Source organism: Xyrauchen texanus, chromosome 21, assembly GCF_025860055.1.
Source record: "Xyrauchen texanus isolate HMW12.3.18 chromosome 21, RBS_HiC_50CHRs, whole genome shotgun sequence".
In the NCBI taxonomy this organism is placed as follows: domain Eukaryota; kingdom Metazoa; phylum Chordata; class Actinopteri; order Cypriniformes; family Catostomidae; genus Xyrauchen; species Xyrauchen texanus.
The window spans coordinates 15,676-35,268 of record NC_068296.1 but is presented as its reverse complement, the minus strand read 5'-3'; the positions used below and the strand labels follow the sequence as shown (position 1 = coordinate 35,268).

The following is a 19,593-nucleotide window of genomic DNA, read 5'->3' as shown; positions in this document are numbered from 1 at the left end:
ACGCCTGAAGGTGCCACGTTCATCTGTACAAACAATAGTACACCAGTATAAACACCATGTGACCACACAGTCATCACACCGCTCAGGAAGGAGACGCATTCTGTCTCCTAGAGATGAACGTAGCTTGTGTGAAAAGTGCAAATCAATCCCAGAACAACAGCAAAGGACCTTGTGAAGATGCTGGAGGAAACAGGTAGACAAGTATCTAGATCCACAGCAAAACCAGTCCTATATGGACATCACCTGAAAGGCTGCTCAGCAAGGAAGAAGCTGCTGCTCCAAAACCACCATAAACAAGCCAGACTACAGTTTGCAAGTGCACATGGGGACAAAGATCTGACTTTGAGAAATATCCTCTGATCTGATGACACATATATTGAACTGTTTGGCCATAATGACCATCGTTATGTTTGGAGGATAAAGGGTGAAGAACAGCATCCCAACCGTGAAGCACGGGGGTGCAGCATCATGTTGTGGGGGTGTTTGCTGCAGGAGGGACTGGTGCACTTCACTAAATAGATGACATCATGGGAAAGGAACATTATGTGGATATATTGAAGCAACATCTCTACACCAGTTCTGTCTGGAGGAATGGGACAAAATTCCAGCAACTTATTGTGAGAAGCTTGTGGAAGGAAACCCAAAACATTTGACCAAAGTTACACAATTACACAATTAAAAGGCAATGCTACCAAATACAAACAAAGTGTATGAAAACTTCTGACCCACTGGGAATGTGATGAAAGAAATAAAACCTGAAATAAATAATTCTCTCGACTATGACATTTGGAATTCCCAATTGTGAAATTGTGAAAAACAGAATTTAAATGTATTTGGATAAGGTTTATGTAAACTTCTGACTTCAACTGTATGTCTGATGTGAAAATCTAAATGTTTGTATGATTTCATTAAGGGATTCGGAGTCAAATAAAATCTCAGTAAATAAAATAGCGTAATAATAAATAATAGATGTGATAGAGAAGCCCAATGACTGCTAATACCGTATAATTTACAGGAGTCAAAGAGTTGTTCTCAGGAGTCAAGTGTTGGGGCGCTTCAGAAGAACAACTCGTCTCTGAGATGCATCTATGAAACTTTGGAAGATACTCAAGATGTTTCAGACAATTAGTAGCAAGAGAAATAGATCTTGGACACGAATAAAGAAATATCAATTCAAAAAAGGAAGCACATTTTCAGGACCATTAAGATTTAGTCCTTTTGCATCATGAAGTTCCCCCCAAATACACGTGACTGTAATTATTGATGTACATTATTCTATCTTTTGTTTTCGGGGTGTATTATAAGCTGGACTCTTCATACAACTTTCAGATTCATCTTCTCTTAAATGTCACATTAATAAAACTAAATTGTGATGCGTCACTTTGGGAGGATCTTGGTCCAAATACACTCCAATTCAGAGAGGACTTCATACTGTTACCCTAAAGTCTGTGAGATATTTTAGCTGCTGGAGTTCAACAGATGGAGTCAAGGAAAGTAATAGAAGTCCTTGTACTCTTTATCCTACAGTATGTGATACAGCATCTTTGCATATTTTCATGTAGATCTACATTTAAACATATATTACTGTAAAGGAGTCTGGCAACAGATATGAGTTACACAGATTACAACAACAAGAATTACCTGAAAGCACCGGCGTGATAACAACATACTGTGAAAACATTCATGTGAATTCACTTCATTCATATGTGAACATACAGTGTGTGTGCAGGGAAAACAGAGAGAGACAGACAGTCGTCTGTAGTCCGTTCTGTCTCTCAAACAAATCCTCATTATTATCTGGGTCACAGTCAACCTCGTCTCACTCATCTGAAGGTACTGGAGGTCATTGATATGCAACTCATGTGTCACAATTGAAATTATATCTTTTTTCTGTATGTATACAGTCGGGAACAAAAGTCTGAGAACACATTGAAAATAAACCTGGAATTAAAGGGAAAGTTTTGGGATTTTTAAAACTTTAAGTTAAGATATAAAATGAAGAAGAATTATTTAGGATTTTACACCCTGTCTAGGTCATTATAAGCAATTGTAAGTACATTAATGCCATTGATCATGTAAACTCTTTGCACAGACGGTCAGATTGAGTCACAAAAGACGTTCTTTCAAACTTTCTCAAATCATGCTGGAAAACATGATCATCAGGTTTTATCATTAAAATAAAAGGAAGAAATTCTGACCTTAATGCAATTTTTTAATTAAACTTCATCTGTTTGTTCTGAAGCACAGTGACAGCAGTCCAGTATTTGGAATATTTATTATATTTCTTTAGATTCAGATACTCAAGTATGGGACACAGAAGCCTTTGTGATGCTGAATGTGGGTTCAGGGGGGTCCCGAGAGAACATTTAGAAAACATTTGTATATTTTCATTAAAGTGAGAGACTAGTCGACCAACTAGTAATTTTAGTCTTTCCTTTTCCATTCCAGACATCTCATAAAAATGGATTTGTTTATTGGATTGGTTTATTATTAAAGGCTCGTAACACGCTGATTAATAAAGATACATTTAGAAGGGAAAAACATTTTGGTCTAAAAGGTGCTTTGAAACCACGTTAACTCATGCGGCGCTTCATGTCTACACACATGCAGGGAAAAGAGGTGACGCGTGCGGAGCGGGACGGGCAGAAATGATGCATGTTTGGTGCTAGAGAACAATATTCAAGATTACAGCACAGAAAGATCAGAGCTGTTGTCCACATCACTGTTGTTCTGTCACGCTCTTTACTAGAGATGATGAGAGGACGCAACCTTTGTCATGAAGTCTTGCGGTGCGGATGGAATCAATCCGGTGTCTGACGTAACCTAATCATTAGCAAGGCAGCTAGCATTAGCAAGTTCATCCAGTCTGACCGTACGTTACCACTGGCGCGTTGTGAGCTAAGCTGGGATCGTTTTCAATTCCTTCCTATGAAAGCCGAGCGTCAGGCTCGCAAGGTGGATCGTAGGATTGGCAGCGGTGCGGAGAGGCTCTCTCTCACACCTTTGAGCATATTTCATGAGTGCAGACTAGGCCAGGTCTGGAGTATTTTAGGGCAGTAATCTGTCCAGTATATAGTGCTGGTTCCATTCCAGTCCTCTGCCTCAAGCATCTTATAACAATGGCACTAAGTGGCAGTCCAACGAGACCCACATACAGGCCATTAAGTGAACACAGAGCCAGACAGGAATTATTCCACAGCTCACACCTGAACACACAAACAAGGCAGGGCAGGAAACTGTGCCAGCGGGTGGCATCAAATCAGGCCATCGTGGAGAGATGGGCTGCTTTTAACAAAGGGTTAGAAATGAAATTTTGCTGGGTAAATGACATTTACTGGTGTCTTAAATTGATATAATCATACACTGTAGAAGAGTTGATTTTATTTTCTGCACAGCTGCTATGAAATGAGTTGTATTGTGAAAATCACTATAAAACTGACTTGACATCATCATGAGCAGTGCTGAATGTAAAGGGAGAGAGCTTGTTTTGTTCACAACATACTGCACAAATGGGATGTACACATGGTGTAAATGTTCTACATTTAAAGAAATACCAAATTTGTATTGGAGCTTTATGTCAAACCAATGTCATCTTGCCCTTCCTCCTTCCAGTTGCCTTTTATTTCTAAAGAAAATATGATAAATACACACAACAAACAGCTCTGTCCCAAAGTCTCAATGCAGCACAAGATACTAGATAAAAAGGACTCATACGTTCGAATGCTGTTCATAGACTTCAGCTCAGCATTCAACACAATCATTCCCCAGCACCTGATTGGAAAGCTGAACCTACTGGGCCTGGACACCTCCCTCTGCTGGACCTGGGAGACCTCAGTCAGTCCGGATCGGGAACAGCATCTCCACCACCACCACACTGAGCACTGGGGCCTCCCAGGGTGTTCACTCTGCTGACTCACGACTGTGCAGCAATGCACAGCTCGAACCACATCATCAAGTTTGCCGATGACACGACCGTGGTGGGTCTCATCAGCAAGAACGACGAGTCAGCATACAGAGAGGATGTGCAGCGGCTAACAGACTGGTGTAGAACCAACAACCTGTCCCTGAATGTGGACAAAACACAAGAGATGGTTGTTGACTTTAGGAGAGATCAAGGTGAACACTCGCGACTGAACATCGACGGCTCCTCTGTGGAGATCGTCAAGAGCACCAAATTCCTTGGTGTTCTCCTGGCGGAGAACCTCACCTGGTCCCTCAACACCAGCTCTATCACCAAGAAAGCCCAGCAGCGTCTCTACTTTCTTCGAAGGCTGAGGAAAGCACATCTCCCACCCCCCATCCTCACTACATTCTATAGAGGGACTATTGAGAGCATCCTGAGCAGCTGCATCACTGCCTGGTTTGGGACTTGCACCGTTTCGGACCGCAAAGCCCTGCAGAGGATAGTGAGGACAGCTGAGAAGATCATCAGGGTCTCTCTTCCCTCCATCAAAGACATTTACAAAAAACACTGCATCTACAAAGCAACCAGCATTGTGGATGACCCCACACACCCCTCACACAAACTCTTCACCCTCCTGCCGTCTGGCAAGAGGAACCGAAGCATTCCGGCCCTCACGGTCAGACTGTGTAACAGCTTCTTCCCCCAAACCATCAGACTCCTCAATACTCAGAGACTGGACTGACACACACGTGTCCTGAGTCGCACTTTAATTATTGTCACTTTATACCTGGCTGCTACCTCAATAACTGCTATGTGCATAGAACACTATCTCATAGTATGTTATGTTTACATTTGGCATTTTTAGACACTGTCATCTTTTGCACTACTGTGTACTGGTCGGCGCTGCACTGTCTCTCACTGTCTCTCACTGTGTCTCACTGTCTCTCACTGTGCCTATTGTCCTGTTCATTGTTAGTAATTTATTGTACTGTCCCGTACTTTTTGCACATGTTTGCACGTGCACTTTATATAGGTATGTTATTTAGTCTGTGTAGTCTCATGTGGTTCTGTGTTTGTCCTATGTTGTTTTAGGTAGCACATGGTCCTGGAGGAACGTTGTCTCGTTTCACTGTGTACTGTAATAACTGTATATGGTTGAACAATAATAAAAAACACTTGACTTGAAATTAAAGTTTTCCTACTTTCTAATACTCTCAATTTTTCTGATTTTAGCTCATGTTCAAAGTAATCCTTTCATGTAGCATTTCCATCCAAATGCCTTTTCTCTACTGAATTAATCTGTAAAATCATTGTCCTTGTATCTTATATTTTAAGTGCCATGAATTTGTATATATGTAATTGATATGGAGTCTGTTCTCTGTAGTAGAAATTAAAATTAGGGGCCCTATTTTAAGAGTGCAGAGCTAAGCGATATGTCATATGCACAAAGTCAGTGGGCATGGTCATTAAGTGTTGCTATTTTTGTGCTAGCGCAAGTGGGTTTGAAGAAATTGTGTGTGCAAAGTGCTAAAGGGCTGGGTCCATGGCTTCACTAGACCCCTATTACTGGGGCACATGTCCCAGTATAAATCTGCTGTGCCCCAGTAATCTCAAATTTGAGTTTTAACAATTTACTTTATTTGTCAGTGCAATCATTTAGATTGATAATCCTGGAAAAATGAAATGGATCCATCTAAATGCAACGCAGCAACCCACCCATTAAATGCTTGTAAAAGCAATGCAGTTAAACCAAAAACACAAATCTAATGCATGCGTGCAGAAATGCACGTCCGTGCGGTGTGTGTCCATGCGGCTTGCTATAATCAAAGTCACTGCAGCGTGCACAGCCACACACATAAGTCCAGGGGCCGGTTGCACCAGCTATACGTACATTACAACGTAACCTAGTTGTGGCGGGAGTGGTGGTGGTGGTGGTGGTGGTGGAGTGGGCTAAAGCACATAACTGGTAATCAGGAGGTTGCTGGTTTGATCCCCACAGTCACCACCATTGTGTCCTTGAATAAGACACTTAACTCCAGGTTGCTCCGGGGGGATTGTCCCTGTAATAAGTGCACTGTAAGTCACTTTGGATAAAAGCATCTGCCAAATGCATAAATGTAAATGTAAATGGGCACTAAGTCACAACTTACACACTACTAAATATTTGAGCGTTACACCATTATATTTAGGTAGGATGTAACCCTACATATAAACTAAATATTTATGGAAGCCTCCGACCAGGAGTAACTGATGGTATAAAAAGCAGACTCATTTAATGACATCAATGTGCTCATGTTTTGTGTATAGTCATCAATCATTTCGACATATATGATGATGTTGGCATTTACACTCGTTTACATTTACAAGAGACAAAACCAAAAATTATTTTAAGCGGCTCTTCAGCACGAAACTGTTCTAACGGTGCCGTTTTCAGTGTGCATCGCCCGGTGTCAAGTGTCAACATATACTAAATAAATAAGATATTAAAATGCATAAATGTCTGTTTTTCCAGCCTGTTGTATTAGCATTTATTTATCATCCCTTATTTATTTTACATACAGTTCCTATATATTGTTATATACACAGAGCAAATATACTATTTATTAATCTACTTTTATTACATATTGTATTTTAATGGGGATATAATTTATTACAGCTGACAGTTACACGAGCAGACAAGGTTTGAACATCAACCATAACGAGATAAAACAGAAATTGACACTTTTTAACACTTTTGTGTACAAATTTGAATGCTTTTATTGGATCAATACAGGTAAACATCATATTATGCACTACGACTCACTTTACGGAGTGTTTATGACCTACTAGTCAAGTCTTGACTTAAGTACAGGTGGTGCAACTGAATTAAGCACCGACTTGAGTTACAAACTAACTAGTAAGCCCTTATTGTGATCTTTACCTGCTAACTTACGCACTGTTGTGCAACCCTACCCAGGTGTCGGCACGCAAGTCAGAATTGAGGTAGACGATGAAAACATGATGAAACTAAAGTAAGTTTCTAAATAATACCGCTGATCTTATTTCGACTCAAACATTATTGACTCAAGTAGATGGACATCAGAACATTCTTTGGATGAAGCAGGGACAGGAAACAGAAAGGAGAGATGAGTTTGAGGGAGGTAAGACTTGATAAACAAACTACATCCTCAGCCGTCCGAGTGAGGTTTCAGACATCAGATGAAAAAGCATCAAGTTTCATTGCAGAGAAAATAAACATATTTGTGTGTTCTGTAGTACTGTCTTAGATTATGATAACACTGAATAAATCTTTTGGATATGAAATTAATCATTTAATTAGCTAGCGCTAGTTTAGGACACTACATAAACTGTTGTCAGTAACTATGGCTAACTGTGTGCTAATTACCTAGCGACTATAAAGGACTATAGTTTGACTTGTTTTGAGTTGTTGTTTTAAGTAAACTTAATGAGTTTCAAACGTCAGATTAAACTTACACCAATTATGTCAGCTATCTAGTTATTCATTTATAGAAACAACACTTCTGCATTTATAAAGTTAGAGATAGCTTAGATAGTTTCACAAGCTAGCAACCAAACTCAGTCAGTTTAGCTACCAACTCTGCCTAGCGACCAACTCTTACCTAGCAACCAACTCTCTGCTTGTTCTAAGAACTTTTTATCTAAAGCCGTTTCGTCTGAAGCCGTTTTGACGTTGGATAATGCAGTTCCATGGACTTCCTTGACAGAGGTTTTCCTGATGTGTAATGTGTGATATAGAACAATGCAAATGTGCAAGAACTTTTTCACTCCGGTTTTGTTATTTGCATTTACAGTGTATGCATTTTATTCCATAAAACATGTTGAGAATGTTCATGTACATGTTGAAGATACTTAAATTTATATTTTCAATAAGATTAATATCTCTACATGTTGACCTTTCCCAGTACTTGTTGCAGTGTAGGAATAGTGGGTTAAGCAAGGGAAGTTTGTATAGCGCATTGTGTTGCACACTTCTTGCATGCAGCAGGCTTTCAAGATAATAAAACAAAGCAATATAAGTAATGTGCCACAGTAGAGCTTTATGTTTAGCAATGCCCCTGGCCGGGTCAAGAGCAAGTTAATTCTGAGGTTCTTCTCCAGCACCGTCTGTATCATATCATATAGTCCATTCCATCAAGCACCAGCAATATAAACAAAGACAGCACATTCATATGTTCCTCCCAAGCCACACCCACAGAGGATACGGAGCTCCAGTTGGTATCTATATAAACATTGATTTCAGCCTTTAACATTTGTTGGAATTCAGGATTAGCAAAAGGGACATTAAAGTGCCAACGATATAATTTATTTTTCTCCATATGTAGCAACACCTCTAAACTCATCAGGGCATGATCTGAGACTGAAATGTTTCCAATTGAGCAATCAACAACAGATAAAATGAGGGAATGCGATATAAAAAAATCAATTCTAGAATAAATCTTAAGGACTAATGAAAAAAAAAATTATAGTCCCTACCAGATGGGTTTAAAAGTCTCCAAATATCTGTAAGACCAAGATTTTTACACATCCTGTGAAGTGTCAATGTTGCTCTAGGGGGTTTACACACTTTTGCTTCACTATGATCAAGGACTGAGTCCATCAAAAGATTAAAGTCTCCTCCCAATATTATATTATATTATGAGGGGTGCCCGCGGTTTGCAACGTCCCTTCAAGATCGATGAAAAAGCCCTGATCATCAGTGTTAGGTGTGTAAATATTAGCCAAAATCAACCTTTGCCCCTGAATTTCTGCTAAAACAATAACGACTCTTGCTAATTTATCTTTAATCTGTTTGAGACATTTGAACTGTAGATGTTTACTTATCAATGTAATGACTCCCCTGTTCTTATACGAACCAGCACTAAAGAAAACATCTCCACCTTATATCTTCCCAAATTTTTCCGCTTCCTGCAGGGAAATATGAGTTTCTTGAAGAAACACTATATTTCTTTTGTAAGTTGCTTTGGATAAAAGCATCTGCCAAATGAATAAATGTAAATCATATTTCTTACATTTGAGAAATAACTTTCCTTCTTTTTATGTGGTGCTCCAACCCATTCAATGTGGAGAGAGATAATCTGCTCAAATTAACATTTTACATTTTGACAATAGAAAATATAGATTGTGTGTCAAAAATAAAATTATAAAGACCACATTCCAACATTAGTGCAACAAACCCCAAACTTCGCCCCGAACAAAACAAACAGAAAAAAGAAAAACATGCGCACAGCGCCAACCGGAGTCCATCCCTCTAAACTCAAACACTCCATGTACGCCTACGAGAGCCCCCGCGACAACTTTGCCATCGGATTGCTCAAGTCCGGTGCTTCTATACAAAGTTTCAAAGACAGAATTACACAACAAACTATCATCTATAAAACAAACTCCAGCCAACAGGCGGAATAAACACAAACAATGTGTAGATGCATCCATATAACTGTCCCGAAGGTGTTTTCCTCCACAAAACAAACTCCAGCCACTATGTGGAACCAGCACAAAAAATAAAAAGGCGCTCAGTTTCCTCGGACAGTGAAATGAATGTTCAGTGAGCCGACCCATTCAGCTGCTACATGAGTACCACAATATAACTTACTCACTCCATTGACTTTATGAAGGACATAACTTGCTGTGGGCATGTGAATTTTTTACAACCATCCTCAGTATCTGCTCTCAATTTGGCCTGGGAACGTCTGTGCAAAAGTGACCTTCTGTTGATGTAAGTGTTTCTTGCATTCCTTGAATTGATCACGTTTGTCTCTTGTCGAATTCGTAAAGTCTGGGAACAAGAAAATGTTTCTTCCAAGAAAGCCTTCTTTTATTCCTCGCGTTACACATGATCTTTATTGGATGATCTCAGAAATTTGACCAGAATTGATCGGGACCTGTCTCCCTCAGCCAATCTCTGAGCCGGGACCCTGTGAGCGTGCTCAATTTCCAGTTTATGGCCTGTTATGTCAAGCAGACTCGGAAAGAGCCCATCCAGGAATTTCACCATATCCTGACCCTCTTCGGCCTCTGTAATTCCAACAATACGGACGTCATTCCGTCAGGTACAGTTCTCCAAGACCTCCAGCTTCTCCCAGACATGTTCCAGATCCACCTTGGTCACTAGCGGATTAGCAGATAATTCCCACTTCAATGATTCCAGATAATCGATCCGTTTCTCAACATCCCCACTCTTGTAACCATCTCAGTGAATTTCGTCTACATGGCAGTGATCGATGCATTACAGCAAGATCCTCCAAGTCAGCAAAAATCTTAGTCAGCATTGCCAACATGTTGAACATTTCTCACTGAAATTCCCTCATTTCTCCGACAGAATCGGCTCCCAGGCTCTGGGCCTCCGTGGGGGTGCTTGAGCACTTAAGTGTCTCTTAATGTCTCCAGAGCCTGAGGATTTTGAATTCTTTGACATATTGTCCTCCTAGAACAGTTATGGAAAGTGTGAATCGAATCTCTAGCAAAAGTGCGCAGAGCTCACCGTTCACATGTCCGAACCTCGCATGGTGTCACGTGACCCATCCAAGAGTATTCATGTAATTATTAACTCTTATTTTGAAATGTTTGCACTTGACTGCTTCCAGCTGCACATTCCAATAAATAAGGGAAATACAATTAAAATTAAAAAGTAAACATTGTCATATTTCATCAACACTACATAATCATCATCAACAGCTGATCTTTAGTGATCGCTTGTCATAAATGTCCAAAATATCCTAATGATTGTAAATTGCTCTGCAACAGCAGGAAACACTCACAAGCCCCCGCGTGTTTAGAGAAAATACAACACTTACAGTCACTTTCAATTTGAAGGACTCCGCGTGTGCATTTATTTAATTAAATCGTATTCTTTTGAAGTTTGATAATCACATTAGGTCCTATCACGATTCCTGTCTTCCGCCCCAAAATTTAAGACCTCTTTAAATAACAATTAAGACTCTTGTCATATCATTTAAAATATTTAAGACTTTTATGACCTTAAATTTAGGAAAACTGAATTTAAGTAATTTTAAGGCTTTTAAAGGACCCACAGGAACCCTGTCTTCACACAGCTTTTTATGAGGGACTTGAGAGCTGTAGCGGAGGGGAAGATGTTCTGTGAATAACGGTCTAAATTTGGGTGTGTTCTTCACACAAAAGGTATTATGCGGCTTCAGAGGATGTGGAATACAGCACATGACTCACACAGACTACTGTTATAGTTATTTAATGGTGTTTTCTGGTCCTTTTAGAGCTGGTGAGTGAGCTTGTGTTGCACTGCATGAAAAGACTGTAATGCACAAAATGCCTCATTTATGGACTTTAATGAGAAAGTTTCATGCGGTTCCGGCAGACACATCTGAGGGAAAAGAACACTTTTACACACGGGACACACATTCAAACTGACAAATCTGTGCACCCACGGAAGAGCATTAACTGTACACAAAAGTGCAGCGATTATTCAAACCGTTTAGGTCATGGAATATGATAACAACCAACAGGTTTGAAGACATGGGGATGAGCAAATAATGACAGAATTTTCATCTTTGTGTGAAATATCCCTTGAATTTGGAGTGTGATGCTAGTTCATAATGCAATAATCATGAAAACAACTGTCAGCATCAAAGACATGAATCAATACTTCACTCCTGAGGGATCTTCTGTGGCGAGAGGCGAGACTTGTGGGGGTTGGGCAGAGAAACAGGGCCTGAGGGGTCAGTCTACATCTATCAAACCCCTGCTGATGTGGGATGGGGAAAAGTCTTTTCATGCTCAGTCTAGGACAGGCAGATTTATGATTCCATATGGATGACCCATGAGAGCTCTCGGTCCTTTTGAGAGTATTTAAATGAGGTCCAGCAGTAACAGGACTAGTCTCCAATCATCAGTGTCTCTACCATGTTTCAAACATACTTCAGTCTAGCTTTGGATAACACCGACATTTATACCTTGTTTATTACCACCCTAACCACTTCATCCCCTCACAAATCTACATGAGCTTCATAATTCACAGCTTTAACCCTTTAAGCTCAGATGGGCCCACCATAAACAAAAACAGTAAAATCAACTGCAGTCTTGACCAACACGAAATAGGTATCGTTAGAAAGTTTAGAGTCTCTACTATCCAATGCATGTAGACATTATGACCGAAACTGAACAAGTGCTTTAAAATTTGCAGATAAATCAAGAAGTGCTCCGTTTAGTGCTGGGGGATATATCAAATACCCGCGATATAATAGCGACGATTTTGCTGACGATGTAAAATTCAACAATATAGTGATTATCGTGATGATTTTAATGAGACTTTTATTTAGCCATTAAGTTTCATAAAGTGCATCAGTAAAACAATTTCACAATCCTTCTCACGGCTGTAAAATGTATCAAAATAACATCAAAATGGAGATATGATCACATGTATTTATTTAACTGTCGAAGTCTGCAACAGATATACATAGTCTGTGCGCTTCAGAATGAAACGGCGGCGCACTGATCTGAGGAGGCTCGTGTTTTTAGGGCAGTTCACCTGCACTGTGAAGTACTGCAGGTTCAAGCATTCATGCAAATCCAAATATTAGTAAAGTTATTATACAAATGTACATGTGCGGAACAGTAAGGAGAGTTTGAAAGCGGTTCACAAGATGATAAACTCATAACTCTCAATCAAACATGGCCCTCTCAGTTTCATAATAAAAGCTCCAGGTGAAGGAGAAATAAACTGCATGCACGGTCAAAATATAAACCCCAGTTTAGGGTGAAGTAAATAGGACAGAAATATATGAATTTATCTTTAACAAATCTTATCCTGAAAATAATAATAATCCAGTATTATATTATAATAATAAACTTGACTGGGTTCCACAGTAATCATTTAGTATGATGAAATATTCATGTTTTCCCACAAATAAGTAGTTTTTGCACACCTTGTTCATTCAGAAAGAAAAATGTTTTAGTAAAAATATAATTTTTATTAACCTTCCATATATGATTGTATGTTAAATAGAAGTATAAATGTGCAAATCAATGAAAATTATGACATTTTCCTCTTCCTTGTGTTAATTTAGTGAAAAACTGTGGGGAAAAAATGCCTTCGACATTTTTAAATAGATTTTTATATAATGCCTTTGAAATATTAAATCTACATGGCTACAATGTTACAATGTTAGATCAAATGAAATGTTATGCTATTTCAGAGCAAAAACATATTTATTGAGATATTTACCAATTATCATCAATTTGTTGAACAATATCGAGATATCAATTCAAAAGCCATATCACCCGGCTCTAGTTCTATTTTTATAATTTATAAAACAATTTGCACTTTACATGTTATTGCAATTAGTAAAAACATCAAACTGATCAAATATTCATGTGTCATATGTTGTTGGAAAGCTCTCAAAGAGTAAAATACAACCAGCCTAAATGCAATTCAATTTATAACATTTTTGACATATCTGTATTTTTTTTGTTGTTATTCTGTCGCTCACTGTTCAAATTAACCTACCATTAAAATTATAGACTGATCATTGGTTTGTCAGTGGGCAAACGTACAATATCAGCAGGGGGTCAAATACTTTTTCCCCTCACTGTACAGTTGACATGATTGAGAACAAAACAAAAGCAGTTTTCAGAGACACCTTATTTACACTCAGAGATATATAATATAAAATCAGAAAAATAAGATTTATTAATTTATTAATTACATTATTAATGTATTTGTGTGTTATTTGTGTTATTAATACAATTATCATTTAATTATTTTTAAACACTATTAAAAATCGGATTTTATCTAAATTACACAATGATGATTAATCGACTTTATAGACATTACAGTTTTATCATCTGTTAATGCTGATATTCTGTAAAGCTGCTTTGAAACGATGTGTGTTGTGAAAGGCGCTATACAAATAAAATTGACTTGACTTGACTTAAGAAAAAATGTTCAAAATGTTTTGGCTCAATTGTTTTTGTGATTTTTCATAGGCTGAAAGTTTCAGAATGTATCATAATCTATACGGGTATCTCAGCGAGTATTGGCGCTGATACACCTGGAGTCGTGAGTTTGAATTCAGGGCGTGCTGAGTGACTCCAGCCAGGTCTACTTAACAACCAAAGTGGTCGCTATAATGTGGTTCTCGCTCTCGGTGGGGCGTGTGGCGAGTTGTGCGTGGCATGAAGCCTCCACATACGTTATGTCTCCGCGGTAATGCTCTCAACAAGTCACGTGATAAAATGTGCGGATTGCCGGTCTGAGACGTGGAGGCAACTGAGATTCGTCCTCCGTCACCCGGATTGAAGCGAGTCACTACGCCACCACGAGGACTTCAGAGCTTAAAGGGTTAAAGGACAATCAAGGTGAACTATGAAATCATTTATGATGAACCTGTGAGGATCATGTATGCTCTCAATGTACAAGGAATGCGTTCAAAACGTCCTTTTTCCACAGACGACTGCGAACACATTCACATGTTTGTATGCTGCTTTGAAGTATAAGGAAAACGGCTCAGAAATGAGACATGCTGCATCTTCTAAAGATCATCTCTGAGATTCTTCACTGGATCAATAAGAACATCTCAGTGGAAAAAGAAGTTTCAGTGTTTCCTCTGTTTGTAAAACACTCAACAGTTTATTTCCTCGATGTGTCCCGAGGGACTGAAAAACATTTGAAGCTCTTTGCGGTTAATCACAAGTTAAGAGTAATCTCATGTGTCACGAGGTCAGTGTAACTGAAGTTGTTTTATTTCAAAACAGTATTAGATATAAAAACTGTGAATATGCTTGAACACACTGAACTTAAGTTAACAGGGTTTCTTTTGTCGCTGATTAGGTTTTTAATTTAACAGAATTGTTGCATGTTGTCTTTAGAGACTTTTATTGAACTCCTGCCACTGACCTGTTTTCCAATTGCCATAATAAATCTCATTTGTAATGTTCCTTTTTTACAGGATTATCAATGGAGAGCCCAACTATTGAGTAATTCCAGAAGCAGTTCTGCACAATCATAAATTCAGGGATGAATCTCTGAGACCAAAGGCAAATGCTGCAGTCGGGTCTTTCACATTCTGATTCATATTTATCACAACACAGAAAATACAGCAGAGGAAATATCACCCGCAGCACCCGTGTCTTCACAAGACTATCAGCCGCAGACAGACTCAAATACAAACAGAACAACTGCTTTGAAACGACACAGATACTAATGGAGATGTAATGAGAGAAACAGATGAGCATTATTATAATAGGGATCCTAGAGATTGTCTGACAAATGTTCAAAGTCAAACATTTCTAAAACTAAATCTGAATGGATAAAATACACTTAAAACTAACATGAGATTTATACATTTTCTCTAAGGGTTGGTTCACCCAAAAACACAAATTGTGCTTTGGTTCGAGATTTTAATTGTGAGGTGATCTCTCTCTTTAGCTGTTTGATAGGCTGCAATGAAGGCAAGTCAAACCCTAATTTTTGGCTGGTTTGGATAGACGAGTTATTCCCTGATTTGCACGAGTTAATTAAAGACAACCCCACAGAGCAGATTGTCCTGATCTTGAGGGAGCTGCGATGAAAAAACTTCATTACTGACAGAGTTTCAAGAGTTATTACTGCTGTAATAACAATTACAATACAATACACATGCCTTTGATATGAATTCAAACACAAAGCTAAATTAAGACCCGTTGCGGTAGTCATGTTTTCTATTTCCAGTGTGCCTTACTTTCAGGGGTCATTAAGGGTCATTCGGAAAGGACACTTGTATTAAGATATAACTATTAAACTCCTAAGATACTTTTTCTCCATCAAAACCTAAAAATGGGTCAAATGCCAGCCCGAATAAAAAGTAAAGAATGAATTTGTATTTGGGCTATATTATTACACAACAAAAACAATAACAAGGTCAAACGACTGTACATCGGTGACCTCATGTCTGCGGTTCATTTATAAACAGCATACATGTTGACTTCTGCCCATCGCAGCCGGGCATGAATATACAAACAATCACTACAGATCATGACAAAACACACAACAAGCCTCCCTACAACACTGTCGTCATTCACACGGACCTTTAAATAAACTAACACTGTGCAATCACAAGAGATCTCATTCCATCTCTGTTAGTCTCAATTCTCATCCCTTCATCTCTTCTTCATAATCCCTTCATCATTTCACCTCTCTCTTAAAAAGGAGTTCATTTGCCCCAGATAAGTGACAGTGTGCTCGATCAAATACAGTTACACAACACCACAATCCTCTTCTGCGTCTGTATTGGAAACTAACACACACACACAGAGTTATGCCTGCCTGTATTTGTGGATTGCAAGGAACCCAAACAATGAAAAAGCATGCCTTTATTCCTTTAAAACATATACACATGCAGCATTGATCATAATGGGTTGAACTGTCGGATCATTGTGTTTTCCACTAGAGTGAGAGTGATGAAGAGTTCAACACAGATGATTTAGAGACTGAAGAGATCAGGAAACACAACAGTCTCAACAGCATCAAACACCGGTCCTGTCTCACTCTTTGCTTAGCTTGCACTGATTATTACATCTCTGGCAACGTTTTGAGAGGACAGTGATGATGAAAGCATATCAAATGTTGATCTGATCTTTGGATCATGCATTAAATAAAAATGTTTTGCTATAAATATTAAAAAGGTAAGAGTGTGTGTCTACAGGTGTACCAGCATGCCATATTGAGTACATACATTAATCTCTTGTTGACATTCACACAGTGAGAAAACTAAATTAATACCATGTAAACAAATAAATAGTATATGGTACAGTATCATGCCCAAACAAACATGACACAATCTAGGTTCTCAAAGGCAAATGATTATTAACATGATGTAAAATGATGTTCATTCTGGAGTTGTTTGTTTGTCTTTAGATTTGTTTCTTTCATTGTTGTGTTTAAACTTAAATGGATTTTTTCCCCTTTTGTTTCACACACCCATGAAATCCATTTTTGGATTTAATACCAAGGGACTTTCGCCAGTTTTCGTGATTCCCGCTGGTGTGTAGGGGCGGGCTGCTCTGCACACCGGCCTGGTACGGTGTCTTACCCGGTCTACCGGATTCCACCGGCCTGCCGACCTGCCGGCGTTTGCAGCGCGGTGTCTGTGGACGGCGCGGATGTGTTTTGTGATGGAGGTGGTCATCATTGTGTGTTCCCGTTCGTCATTTGGTGTCCTGGAGTTTGTACTCGTCTTGGTGCCATCCAGTCCACTAGGGACAACTCTTTTGAACTGTTGGATTGGACTTGTGCACATCCACATTTTCACTTTGGACTATACATTTCACTCCTGGACTGTTATGTTGTACATTTGTGGACTGTATTGTTTTAGTGATTTGTGTTTGTTGTAGCATGTAAAACGCTTTGAGCTCGGGAAAAACGCTATATATATTAAACGTATTCTTAAAATATACCAAAACCAACAAGAACATGCAAGAGAGATCCGAGCATTGCTAGTAAAGATGTGCCAATAACATACATGATCTTCAGTACATGAATGTGACTGTGTGTTTACCTCCTGCAGCTGCTCGAGCTCGTGTTTCAGCGCCTCCTGTTCACTCTCGAGCTCCGCGTACTGATGCTTCAGTGTCTCATTCTCCTCCAGAACCACCAGACCGCATTCCGCCGCACGAATCTTCTCCCGGTTCGCCTCTGCGAGCAGCCGAGTCAATCGCTCCACCTCGGCCCGGTACTGATCCACCGATTGCCCGCATCCTCCGCCGGCTGCCATCGCCTCTGATCCTGAGAGACAGGCGGAGGCTGATGAGAGATTCAGGTGGTGCTGCAGTCAGTCAGTGCACACACGCACGCGATGCGCCTCCTATTTGCTGATGTTCAAACGGTAATCGCTGTCCTCATTCTACCGTGATGTCAGTGTGGTAATCGACACTATTGCCCCATCCATCAAGATCACATGTTTTCATCTCTGAGTTTGATTATTAATCACCTCAACCGCAACAGGAGCGCAAAGTGTGCACAAGTTCAATCTGTCTCAAATTGTGACGTCACTCCCATCGCCTCTTACAATTTACAAAGATAAATATGATTGAATACTTGGAATAATTATACTAAATATTATTCGATTTAGAAAATTATTATTTTAATGGTATTAAAAATGCAGTAAAATATGTAATTGTATTTCGATAATAATAATAATCGATAATAATAATATCAATAATAACATTTATAAAATAATAATAACAATAATAATAATAATAATAATTTGAAAAAATAAAATAAAAATAATTTAAAATTTCATTAACTCAGAATGAAAACAAGCATTTTAAACTATTTTGCGCCGCCTGCTGGACAAAACTATAAAACATACTGTGAAAAAGAAGCGCTTGAATTTATTAAGTACCACTTTAAATAATATGCAGTACATTATTCTCACTTTAGTGTGTGTGTGTGTGTGTGTGTGTGTGTGTGTGTGTGTGTGTGTGTGTGTGTGTGTGTGTGTGTGAGAAAGAGATAAATTATGAATAATTTTCAGATAATCCAATCAAAAGCTGTGTACTTACAAAGGTGAAATTTAATTAAAGATCTGACAATGTATATTCTCCCCAATTTGTAAACAGGCACGTGTAGGGGGGCGTTGGGTGCTTGAGCACCTGCCCCTTGCCCCTTGGTGCCCAAAGTGCCCTTTTGTCAAAGAAAAATTCCTCTCATTTTTTTTATTTATTAAAGGCCCTTTGTGAATGCCTGCCCATGCCAAATCTAAATATTAGTAAAATGTATGATTAATAATTTAGCCTTAAATAAAATGATCCAGATGATGACCTTTCACCTGACGACGACCTCATCCGACCGGGACTATTCCTCACGCCGCACGGCCGCAGCACGCGCATTTTTTAATTACCGGAAGATATCTTCAACACCGCGACCGCGGCAGCTGGTAAGTGGGGATTCATTCCCAGTGAAGTGATTTTGATGTTTATTTACTTATTATTATTATTTTAAAAGAACGACGTGAAGAGAGCATGCAGATATGTTGTATATATTGCTGTGTGTAGCCTGTGGAAGTAACGTTACGTTAGCTTGCTGTTTGAGGGAGAAAAGTTTCACTCACAGGCGTCGAGGGGTCTTGTCTTTTTTATGCCTTTTGACTAAATTATTATTATTTCAGTATTTATTTTAAAAAAATGTAGAGTGCCTTAAAATAATTAAAACAACAACACTGATAAGGCTTATACTGATTTTCTCATTCTCTGAATTATCATTATACAAATAAAACAATTCAGAACAGGATTAAAATATAATTATATTTTAAATGACAAAAATATTTTCTTTCTACAACAGCAAAGACCACTATTCAGAGATGCTTTAAAGGAGGAGATAATTCCAAATGGGAAATATTGCATGCCTTCCATTGCCTGACAGTCCCAGAGAACTGGAAAACAGCTAGCATTCCAACAGCAGCACTCCAAGCTGTGAAGAAACTGTGCCAGTTCTACAATATTGAAGATGAAGACAAATTGCAGACAGAATTGAAGGTCTTCCATACGTCATACTCATGCCCACCACCAGCCAATGTGTCTTCTATTCTGTCAGTGGTCAAGGAAAACAATGCACATCTAGTTTTCCCCAACATGACTCTGCTGCTGAAGACATATGGCACACTTCCGGTGTCCACAGCAACTGTGGAACGTTCCTTCTCAAAACTGAAGCTTGTGAAAAC

General features: G+C 38.9%; 1 protein-coding gene across 1 annotated transcript in view; it reads right to left on the bottom strand.

The window, feature by feature from the left end:
- The window catches only part of LOC127661944 (protein bicaudal D homolog 1-like), a 46,106-nt gene extending 28,254 nt beyond the window's left edge, over positions 1 to 17,852 (bottom strand). Inside the window, exon 1 of the mRNA XM_052152917.1 lies at positions 17,431 to 17,852. Within this exon, the coding sequence (XP_052008877.1) occupies positions 17,431 to 17,646 (216 nt within the window). The 5' untranslated portion in view covers positions 17,647 to 17,852. The remainder of the gene's footprint in view (positions 1 to 17,430) is intronic.
- Between the last annotated feature and the right edge of the window lie 1,741 nt (positions 17,853 to 19,593).